This window comes from Pipistrellus kuhlii, unplaced genomic scaffold (assembly GCF_014108245.1).
Source record: "Pipistrellus kuhlii isolate mPipKuh1 unplaced genomic scaffold, mPipKuh1.p scaffold_m20_p_2, whole genome shotgun sequence".
In the NCBI taxonomy this organism is placed as follows: Eukaryota; Metazoa; Chordata; class Mammalia; order Chiroptera; family Vespertilionidae; genus Pipistrellus; species Pipistrellus kuhlii.
The window spans coordinates 96,681,527-96,693,038 of NW_023425515.1; the positions used below are offsets into that span (position 1 = coordinate 96,681,527).

General features: G+C 47.8%; 1 protein-coding gene across 1 annotated transcript; it reads right to left on the reverse strand.

Annotated features, from left to right (window-relative positions):
* Positions 1–506: 506 nt before the first annotated feature.
* Positions 507–5,100, reverse strand: ZIC1 (Zic family member 1). Its single transcript, XM_036444304.2, has 3 exons — positions 3,091–5,100; positions 1,484–1,647; positions 507–910 (listed from the first exon to the last, which is right to left on the reverse strand). The coding sequence occupies exons 1-3, from the start codon at positions 4,070–4,072 to the stop codon at positions 713–715; spliced, it is 1,344 nt and encodes a 447-aa protein (XP_036300197.1). The 5' UTR covers positions 4,073–5,100; the 3' UTR covers positions 507–712.
* Between the last annotated feature and the right edge of the window lie 6,412 nt (positions 5,101–11,512).

An 11,512-nucleotide genomic window follows, 5' to 3' on the forward strand; every position in this document is an offset into this window, starting at 1 on the left:
CGTGGAGACTGTAATCGTACAAATTCACATTTTGGTACACATTTACTAGAACAATCTTGCCATTCAGTACAAATAGTTGGCTTTCACCAGCCCCCTAACCTTTCCCCCCCCCCTGCCCTCCCAGCCCTTCCCCGCCCCAATGCAAAGACCACAACGCCACGATCCCACCCGCCCGCTCAAAACCGAGATATAACTATTTACAGAATCCAACGAACAGTTTTAAGCTAATAATTCTGTATTTACAAGAATGCAAAGTCAAAAAACAAACAAACAAAAACAAATAAACACGCGGAAGCCCACAGAGCCTGTTCCAATTCTGTTGGGAAACTGGACCCCCGGGGTTGTCAGCATTTGGTCAGGCAGTAGCCTGGTCCTCGACCCCCTTCCCTCCTCTTAGCTACCAAGCCTTTGCCAAAAAAGAAAAAGAAAAAGAAAAAGAAAAAGAAAAAGAAAAAGAAAAAGAAAAAGGAAAAGAAAAAGAAAAAGAAAAAGAAAAAGGAAAAGAAAAAGAAAAAGGGGGACGGGTAACGAAAGGTTTAATGCTTTCTCTCTCTCTTACTCGAACCTGGGTCTACAAGCAAGTTCAAAAAAAAAAAATAGAATTGCGGAGTAAGGTAGCAGTGTTGATTCGCAGGGATCTTTCAGTTATATTTTGCATACGGTTATGTTCGGTCTCTTAAATAGGATTTTGATCGGTGTTTTGCTTCTGATTTTAAACGTACCATTCATTAAAATTAGAAGAGAGCGCGCTGTGACCGGCTGTGTGGTGGATCGCAGAGGAGGAGGGCGACAGGGAACTGGTGGTGGGGTTGTCTGTGGAGGGAGACACGATTGTGGGTGGCGTGGAGGACTCGTAGCCTGAGCTGGCGGCCGGCGAAGGCTGTGAGCCCTGGGAGGAGGATTCGTGGACCTGCGGAAATAAAGTCGAGTTTTTAAGGAGATAGAGAGCGAAAGCAGCAGGAGCAGCGACCGCCGAGGATGGGTGAAGGCAGCGCGCCGCCTCGCTCAGGAGCCCAGCATTCACTGGACCTCTAGGGAGGCTTCACCAGGGGCACTTGGGCTCGATTGTCCCCGCCACGCCCTGCAACAGCAGTTCTCCAGTGAGGGATAGCGACCCCGGGGTCACAAAAGAAAGATCTGGGAACCTGGAGACTGGATATGAGGCTAGAGCCCCAGAGGGCTCCCCACACCCTGCCCCCGCCACTCGACTTTGCTTGCTCAGGTCTACATACAAGACCTCAACTCTTCTGCAAACTCTTCCAGCCCCAATTGCGGCAACTTCGTCAGCGTCACCCAGGTAGAATAGCCCCCACTCCCTATCTGGGCCAAATTACTTTTCACTTTTCTTGTTAAAAAATAAATTTAAACAGTTTGGGGTTCACCCACCCCTTTTTCCACTCTCTGCCCAATCCGACACAGCTGGCTGCCACTAGCCGTGCACCCAGTCTAAGGGCAGAGCGGGCTCCTGTCTCGAGGCAATTACCTTCATGTGTTTGCGCAGCGAGCTGGGGTGCGTGTAGGACTTGTCGCACATCTTGCAAAGATAGGGCTTGTCGCTCGTGTGCACGTGCATGTGCTTCTTGCGGTCGCTGCTATTGGCAAAGCGTCTGTCGCAGCCCTCGAACTCGCACTTGAAGGGCTTCTCCCCTAGTGTGAAGGGTGTTAAGGAGAAAAGTCTCATTAGAACAAATTCTGTGGTTGTATTTTTAAACGTAAACAAATAAAAAAAATAAAAACAAAATAAAAAAAGATTGCAAGTGAAAAAACCCGGCTCTTCAATAAAGTCACATATATTCAGTGGTTTTATAAATATTTTAATTAATTTATTATTAATCTAATTAGGTCCAGATTCTATTGTTGTTGCTATTATTATTATTATTCGATTTTTTTATTTTTTTTATTTTTTTTTTTAGATCACAGAGCAGTAGCAGGTTTTTCTGCCTGGGACTATACAAATGACTTAAGGCAGCAATACCTGCCTCAAAGTTTTTAATTTTCACTTTAGGGGCTGATTCTCCTGCTGTTTTGCACCTATCTCTTCCCCCCACTTTTTCCCTGAGGCTCTGCAACCCCTTTTTAATTTCTCCCACCACACCCCCTACATGTAGTCACATTTTATAAGGTAATCTGAGTGGAGAGGTTGGCACCACAAATTCTTCCCTGACTGTGGCCATAAACTTAAAATTCCAAAAGCAGTTCTCAGAAATTACTGGGGATATAAGAATAGGGAAACAGAGTGGATTCCTGGCTTTGTTGGAGCAAGAGGCCCAGAATGGCCTATCTGACCCACACTACAACTATGAGCTCAACTGCAACTTTTCTTATAACTGTTCAGACCAGTTTCTATTTTAAAGGCCAATGTAGGGAGATTCCGTGTTTTGAAAACCACCTCGTAGAATCTGATTGATGACGAGAGAGAGAGAGAGAGAGAGAGAGAGAGAGAGAGAGAGAGAGAGAGAGAGAACCTTCCTCTAACTCCTCAAGCTTACAAACAAGTCACAACTAAAATTCTATTCTTTAAATATGAGTAACCTCCAAAAAGCCTCCTCTGATCAGACTTGTTTTCACCACTCCCTCCCTCCTTTCTGTCTTTCTGTTTTTATTTCTTTCTATGCATCTTCATTCGACATCCTTCAATTTCCTCAATCCCATCCTTTGGGAAAGTCCTCACTAAGGTGTCTAGAGAAGGATAAGGATGTTGGTGGGAAGCAAACATTTAGACTTAAATTGTCTGCTGCTGGTGCAGCTGGAGCCTCTGCCATCAGGAAGAGCTGGCCACCTCTCCCTGTTTCGCGCTCACGTCAATTATTCAAAGCCAGGTCTCTGCTCTCCCAGCCTTTTTTATTCCTCATTTTAAAATCTATATCCCAGGATCCTTCCCGTCTGATCGTCTTATACTTTTTTCATCGTTTCAAACCTGAAACCAAAAACCAGCGTACACTTTTGCTGCCTGCCTGCTGGAACCTGAGGCCCAGACTCAACCAAGGCCCAGTTTGTGCCTGACCGCTGACATTTGGATTTCCGGTCCCAGGCCCAGGATGAAGCGGGAGTGGGGCACAGGTGGTGGGTCAAAGAAAGAGGTTTCCATACCTGTGTGTGTTCTTTTGTGGATCTTTAAGTTCTCGGAACGAGCGAACACCTTGCCACAGCCAGGGAAGGGGCAGGGAAACGGCTTCTCTCCCGTGTGCACGCGGATGTGGTTGACCAGTTTGTATTTGGCTTTGAAAGGCTTGCCCTCGCGAGGGCACTCCTCCCAGAAGCAGATGTGGTTACTCTGTTCAGGTCCGCCGACGTGCTCCACAGTGACGTGCGTAACCAGCTCATGCATGGTGCTGAAAGTTTTGTTGCAGGACTTTTTGGGGTTGGCCAGCTGCTCCGGCTCGATCCACTTGCAGATAAGCTCCTGCTTGATGGGTTGGCGCATGTAGCGGAAGAAGGCTCCGGCGCCGTGATGCGCGGCCATGTTCACGTTCATGGGCCCGTAGCCGTGAAGCTGAGGCGCGGCATAGTGCTCCGAACGTGGGCTTGTCACCTGGCCGTATTGCTCGGGCCGCGGGTACATGTCCCCAGAGAAGCCAAGCCTCATCTGCCCATTGACCACGTTGGACGATGCGTGGCCCGTAGCCTGCTCATGAAGGCCAGGGAAAAGGAGGTGGCCCGCAGCGTCCGTGTGGCCGTGTGGGCCCCCGAAACCCCCTGCCGAAGCAGCAAACAGGCTGTGCTGAGCGCTGGCTGCTGCTGCCGCGTCTCCAAAGCCCCGGTTGCGGAACAGAAAGTCCCGCGTGGAGTTGAAGGCTGCGCTGGAATAGGAGCCGACGTGGCCCGGGTGGTGGTGATGGCCAAGGGCAGCGGCAGCCGCGTAGCTAGGCGCCTGAGATGTGAAGGCTGTCTGGCCCGCAGAGGCCAGCTCGTGCGAGCTGGGGTTGAGCTTGAAGGCTCCCATGCCGTCGGCGAACGGGTTGATGCCCAGGCCAACGTCGCGCTCAGACACGTCGCCCGCGGAGTGGTGGCGGGACGTGCCAAAGGTGGTCACGCCGATCGCGGGGTACTGGGGGCCGGCGTCCAGGAGCATCGTGGCTGCTCCGGGCGAGCTCCGGCCTCCCCCACCCCCACCCTTGCCTACAGAGGAGGGAAAATTGGAAGGAGGAGGAGGAATGGGAGGTGGAGGAAAAGGAGGAAGAAGATGAGGAGGGAGGGGGAGTCGACCCACCTCTCGAAGTCCTAGCCTGCAGGCAGCCGCTCCGCGCGCCGGGGAGCCCGCCTGGCCGACTTCGGAGAAGCCAGACGGCTACCGGCAGTGGGCAAGGCGGGCTCCGGAGCCCTCAGAGCAACCCCGCTGGCCGGGCTCGCACTTTCTCGCCGCTCAGTCTCTGTTGAGAAGAGCCCGCGTCAAGCCTGCCCAGGGAAAGCCGTGGAGCATCTCGACCCACCCTCCCAACCCCCCCTCCAAAAAAAAACCTTCCTCCCAGATTTGTAGCATAGAGGAATGTGAGCACAGGAGCCGAAATTGCTCACTCTCCGCCTCGCACCGGATGCCCCTCCTCACTTCTCCACTAGACCCTCGCTCTTGCTCTCTTTTCTCTCAGGTTCACCTTTTCGCTCCTTCACTCTCCTTTTTCCCTTCTGCCTTTTGCAATAATAATAATAATAATAATAATAATAATAATAATAAGCGGGGAGCAAAAAAGAAAAAAAAAGCCAAAGAAAAGGTGCAAATAATGCACAATATTGTCTTTTGCGGTTTATCTTCCTGGGGAGAAACTTTCACCTCCTCAGCCGGGCGGTGAGCGCGAGACTGATAGCAGTAATCATTCCTGCAGATAAATGAATTGAAAGGACGACACCGTCTCCCCCCTCTTCCCCCCCCTCCCTTGATGAATGGGAGCAGGGGGGAGGTGTCACGTGCGGCTGACGCCAGCTCCCATTGGTGCGTCCGCATTCACGCCGTCTGCAGCCGCCGAGTCAACTGAGGGCGCGCCTAGGCGCCTTGCGCTGTTCATTGGCCCTCCAGCCTCATCAATCCCAGGTATTGTAAAGCGCTTGACATCCCCTTTTGACAACCTCGGCTGCCTAGAGAAGCAACTTTTTCCCCCCCAACATTTTTACCCTCTTCTCACGGAAAAAAAAAATGGAGGGGGGGCATGATTTCTTTTTCTTCTCGCAGTCATACAGATTTTTTTTACCCTGATTCCTCTTGCTTGTTGCTTGTCCTCTCCCATTCTTCTCTCTCTCTCTCTCTCTCTCTCTCTCTCTCTCTCTCTCTCTCTCTCTCTCTCTCTCTCTCTCTCTCTCTCTCTCCTCTCTATCTATCTCTAATCTCTTCTTCTTAGTCTTGTCCTTTTTCAAACCTGGTTTTAGCTGAGAGATTAGGGACTTCGGGTGTGTGGGAGAGCAGGAGACAGGGCTAGGGCTAGTAAACACAGCTAAATCACTTCTAGAATGTCCGGATTCAGCAACTTTCTTTTCTTTCCCTCATCTTCCCTCCCTTCAAGGGCAGCAAAGGAAGCTTTTGTTATTTGCTCTTTTTGAAGTTTTCTTTCTTCTTGCATTGCCCCCCCCCCCACCACTCCTGTTTATAATTTAAGGTCCCAGGAACACACGGACATTCCACTCTCTCTTTACAAAATATCAGGATAACCGATTCCCTTGGTTTTCTTGTTTTTATCAAATCCATCAGGTTTCCTGCCTCAGTTTCCTCAGTTTCCTCACCACAACCACCACCTCAAATAAGCATAGGTAGGTGAGTGCTCTTAACTTTCTAGTTTATTGAGGTTTGGAGTTTTTTTTTTTAATAGCAAATTGGGAACATTGCTGCTCAGTTCCCCCCCCCCCCCCCATGTTATTCTTCTCTTTTCTCCCTTTTCTCTAGTCTCCCTCATCTGCCCCCATGACCCCATCCTTCTGCACTACTGTTTCCAATGGGAGCCCCTTTCATTCAGGTAAAACTGTAAATTTCCCAATGTGCCATTGTTCTTCAGAACTGTCCAAAGCTCCCTAGAAATCCTCAAATACCTTTTTGGTATTTAAATCCCTGATAGATAGAACCAATGTAAATTTTGTGACATTCAAACCTTTTTGACTTCACAAATCAGTCACCCTTGTCACAGTTATTGAAATTCTGCAACTTGCCACACCAGGACTGTGGAAAAAACGGGCGCTGTCTTTGTTGCTGACCAGGCTTTTGATCGCCAAAGAAAATTTACTTACCTTCAGATGAGTGAGCAGAAAAAGAAATAACACTCCCTTTGATTTAGTTAGGAAAATGCAGACATTTGGATTCAGTGCAAACATACAACACTTGCTTGTTTTCGCGATGCGGCCCTCGATTAACCTGTCTTTGCCCAGCGCAAAGTCTATTCAACAACTGCCCGTAGTTGCTTTTTGTCCTGTCCACAAAGAGCCATTGACCATATATTAAAATGATTGTTGAAAGGTAGAAGAATATGGCACTTAAAAGTAGAAGAAAAATCCCTGTGACTCAATCAATTAAGGCCAGTAACATTTATGCATTTCAAAAAAAATGCACAGGGATGCTCGGGCGGTGGTGGAAGATAAAGGTTGCGTTTCTCCCCAGCTCTGTTTAAAACCCAGCAGTCTGGGCTGAGGATTTAGCTCAAATGTCTGCATACTCATTAGATCTAATTATTTTCTAGTAAGGAAAACACAAAAAGCCAAGAGTCGGAATCTTTCAATTTGCCCTTTGTTTCTAACTTCATTTGGCTTATTTGCAGCTGAATCAGAGCCCTAAACTCTCTTCGCAAACAAAGAAACCTCAACTCATCCTTTCACAGCTAGGAAACTCTCCAGTGCTTGGGAGAAAGGAAAATGAAAATGAATTTGTTTTGCCCAGTCTCCAGCCTTAGCGGCAAAGGCAGGAGGAAGACAGAATCAGCACTAGCCATTCCTTGCCTTTCTGGTTTTCTGGTCTTTTCGTCGACTAGATTTTCACTTGGATTTGGCAAACTGAGCTGCCCTTTTCCTGCACTCTCCCCTCTCAAAACCGGACTTGTGTAACTGGAATGGTTTCCCAGAGTCTAAAGAAACCCGGCGCAGAGTATTTGTGCTTGGACTGGGAAATAGAAATTTGAGAGAGAAAAAAAATCAAATATACTGTCCCCAGCAACAAGTCTGAGCGCAGCAGCCCAGTACTAACTTTGACTGGACCTGTTTGAGAAATGGAAAGAAAGGGCACAGCTTGAGAAGTCGTTTTTGTTTGTTTGTTTGTTTGTTTGTTTTTTAAGTATACACTTTTAATTGCTCTGATATATCTATTTTGAACAAGGGGTTTTCTACTGTCTACAGGGGAGTTTGGACCTTACCTGCAGCTTTTCTCTGGAGGCTAAACTGCTATCCTAAGGAGAACAAATATTGAACCCGTCTCTCCCGCCTTTCCAAAAAAAACAAAAAAACAAAACACAAACAAACAAAAAAAACAAACAAACAAGGAGGGAACGTGAAGGGGAAGGTAACCATTAAAAAAGGTTCTTCAAAAAAGAAAAGTCTTCTCTCCAGTCTGTGGAAAATCCAATGGGGACTTTGAAAAGAGTATATTTAGGAAACGTGTCCAAATATACAGGGTAAGAGTGACTGTATAGGGAGGGGATAAAGAAGTTGTGGGTTGTAGAAGTTATCAATTGGGATTTGCTGCGCTCTCTGCAGGAAACGAAAGAGGCTCCAGTTCAAAGCCACATGCACCAACGTGACATATAAGCCATTAAAATATCCTGACGGCTCATTTCTGCTTCATCATACATTCTCTAACTGCTTCCCGAAAGCTGGAAAAAGAGAAATGAAGGATGACCGCCTCGCTGGAACCACAAAGAGAGGCTTGGAGGGGTTTGTGGTTCCCCTTCCGCACCCCAAAGTGATGTGCAGAAATGAGGAGACCCCAGCAACAGGTGAAATGGGGTAAGTGCATGAATCCAGGGGGTAGACAGAAGAGACTTGTATCCCCAAGCAGTTGGGTAGCAAGCTCCCTTATGGGAGCCATTGGCACCCAAACACCTCTGGGGGGGAAAGCCCATCTAGACTTTCTCCCCAACCAAATGCCTCTCTAGCCCCCCCCCCCGCCGCCCCCCAACCATGGGTATTGGCCCTATCTCACTGACACTAAAGGGGGAGGAGGGCCCTTCTATCAAGGGGCAGTGATCGTGGATGAGTGCAATCCTTCTCCCCAGGAAAGAGGGAGCTGTAAGGGGACCAGATGGAGCACCAACTGGAAAGGGGACCTAGAGCAGCTTGTTGCCCACCCGCCCTCCCTACCTCTCTCCTTGTAAATTGCCTGGGTGTCCAGGTGGGCACAAGATGGGGAATTGTGGTCCTGAACTTCCCTCTCAAGGAGTGACCAGAAGGGACCCCTGCGAGTAGCTTCTCTGCTTTGCCCCCAGGAGGATTGCTGGAGGGACTCCGCTGCTCCTCCCCAGGGTCAAGGAGCCTAGTTATCCAGGCTGGCAGCAAGATGATGGAACTTCTCCGCCCCAACCTGAAGGCGGATGCTGGCTGGGTCAGCCGCGGGGCTGGATCACTGCTCTCATGCGTCCTGTGGTCCTGCTTCAAGACGCTGACCGCTGAGATCCGCTCTCTGCCCCGCTGCCTGCCATGGGTTTGGGACTTAACTTTCTTTCTCTCAGATACATATGAGGGCTAACACTAGCTCTCTGGGGAGCAGGCCGAAGCCACCTCGGATTCTGGGCACTATGCTAGACACCTATGGACACTGTATGTAAATTAGGGACAAGAGGAGTGGAACTGTGGGGCAGTGCAAGAAAGTAGGTCTGCCTCAAAGCTTTGACCATGGGAATAGCTGGAATCTAGTGAGGTCTTGGGAATGGAGAAGGGGCATTGGAAGGTTGCAATTTGGTTGGCACCATCTGCAGGAGAGCACCTTTGGATTTCTGGTCAGCATTGGCGGCACAGCAACCCATGGAAAGGCACCACCTTACTTTCTCCCATCTAAGCCATGGGCAGATTTAGGGACGATGGTGGTTCAAAGGCATAGTTAAATATCCTTCAAGGGACTTATTAATGCAAACTCTAAGATGGACACAAGAATGTCACCCAGCCTTCAGCCATGGGCTGAGGAAAGCCCAGCTCTTCCCTCTAGGGAACAAAAGAATTAAAAAAAAAAAAAAAAAAAAAAAAAAAAAAAAAAAAAAAGGTTGTCGCACAGCCCAGACTCACATCCCAACTTCCTGTATTCAAAGATCCAGTGGAGGGGAGCCAGGGAGGTGCCTGGTGCAGCTGATTACAGCAGGCCATTAGCAAAGGTGAAGAGGGGTTTTGGATTTGGAGCTCTGAGGCAGTCTATAGGATCCCTGCTCTGCATCCACACTGGCTGAACTGAGGCAGACAGGATAGCATGCCTTCTTCTTAGGAAAGTCTCCAGGTTAATCAGTGTGGAGCAGTGTTGCAGTCTTGGGGACTAGAGGCCCTAGCTTGAGAATCAGACTGCAAATGACTTCTGACCTTGAATAGGACCACACAGGCTAGGGTGAGCCCACAAAATAGTGCCCTTTGCATGTACACCCCCCCCCCATCCTACCTTCTTGGCTCTCCCCCAGCACAATTAACTATATAGGGTTTGCTGGCTCCTCTTCTCAGGGTATGGAAATTCAGGCAGACTTCAATAATTTCCAGATTGTGCTCCTGACTGGTGATTCATTGGTCAGAGCTGATGTGAGAAGAGGAGTCAATAGCAATCATTCAGGGAGGAAATCAAACTTAGCAATTTCAGAGTTTTTAAATCCTTGGATTGGTGGAGATCACAGGTCCCAGGACCCAGGGACTGCTCCTCCTTTCTCTCACTCCTCCTTTAAAAGATGACCAGCTTGCTAAGTGGGGTCAGAGTTTGAACCAAAGAATATATTTACTTTTGTTTCCTGCACTGGAGGGTTATGAAGCTGCTACAGAGAGCAGCTTAAGGTCCCAGTTGCCTGCCTGAAGTCCAGATTCTGCAGCAATTGTTTGCATGCCTGTGGGTTTGTAACATACAAAAGACTGCCAAGACCTGGGAGTGGAAGTGGCCTGGGCCTCTTAAATGGAGGGCTTGGGCAGCATTGTGGGTGAACAGAGTTCTCCAGGGAAATTCACACCCATTTTCTTCAGAAGCTAAATAGTAAATTCTATTATTTCCAACCAACCAGAACTTTTCTCATGCCAGATATCCTGCCACGAAGAAATTTTAAAGTCATCCAGCAGGCCACTCTTCTGAAGGAATGCAAAGTTGGGTCTGCTTTCTTTTCTGATTTGTGTTTATTACTTTTGGAGATGGAAGCCTTTTGGTTAGGAAAAATTGAAAATAAATAAAACCATCTAGGAAATGGTGAGTCTACCCCTACACCGCCCCCCTCCCACACACACACATCTCAGGCTTGAAACTAGAAAAGAAAGGAGAGGGAAGGGTGAAAACACCCAAACTAATTCAAGTTCCAATTGGGGGTTGAGCGAAAGAGAAAGAGATCTTTGAACATAGAGAACTAGAAAGCCTTTGAAATAGCAGAGCCTCACTTGGATTTAGCCTGCAGTTCAACAATTTAAACAACTGCTTGTTCTGTGGACTGGAGTGTTAAGACAAGCAGACTTCTTCATTGATAGAGGGTTTGTTGTGTTTGTCCAGCCTGAGACCTTTTCAATGACTGTCTTTCTAGGCCAAACTGAGGGCCGGTGTTGGGTGGATTGCCTCTGTTTGGCTGCTCTACTGCCTTTCCTTGCCTGACAGATGCAGAAGTCCCCAGGGTGGGTTTTAGAATTTAAGATGGCCAATGGTTTACTAATTCTATTGACAAAGTGAATTTGATCTGCAATTATATTGTGGGGGTTGAGGGGAGCATGTTATTTCTTACTTTCTTTTTTATTATTATTAATTTTAGAAAACATTTTTATTGAGAGAGGGGGAGAGAGAGAGAGAGAGAGAGAGAGAGAGAGAGAGAGAGAGAGAGAGAGAGAGAGAGAGAAACACCCATGATGAGAATCATTGATTGGCTGCCTCCTGCATGCCACTACTGGGGATCCAGCCCCAAACCAGGGCATGTGCCCTTGACCTGAATCAAACCTGGAACGCTTCAGTCCACAGGCCCAATGCTCCATCCACTGAGTCAAACCTGCTAGGGCTGTTTCTGACTTTCTTAAATAAGAAGTGGGACAATTAGGACCAGATGATAGAAATGAGACCCCCTTTCCCCCTCCAAAAAAAAAAACATCAGGGAAATTTTATATTGACTTTGAAAAATCAACCAATGATGGATTCTAAAAAGTTTTGGGGGAAGAAACCATGTAAGGGACTCCACACCAACAGACCAGAACAGGATCTAGAAATTTGCAAAGTAATTCCTCTCTTCCCAGTTTCAAGAGTTACAACTCAGTTTTTCATCTGCTAATGTCCCAGGCCTCCTCATTCCATTTTACTAAACTCAGTTAATACACTTAAAGAAAATAATGGCAGCTTCTCATATAATAAATTCAAATTCTAAAAGTTAGAGATGTTTGAACACTGACTGGCTGAACTGGGTGCTTA

Excerpts from the sequence above, each read along its gene's own strand:
- ZIC1 (XM_036444304.2), bottom strand. The coding sequence starts at position 4,072 with ATGCTCCTGGACGCCGGCCCCCAGTACCCCGCGATCGGCGTGACCACC. Across the intron at positions 1,648-3,090 it reads CCACAAAAGAACACACACAG|GGGAGAAGCCCTTCAAGTGC; the intron begins GTATGGAAACCT and ends CCTTCACACTAG. Across the intron at positions 911-1,483 it reads CGCTGCGCAAACACATGAAG|GTCCACGAATCCTCCTCCCA; the intron begins GTAATTGCCTCG and ends TTATTTCCGCAG.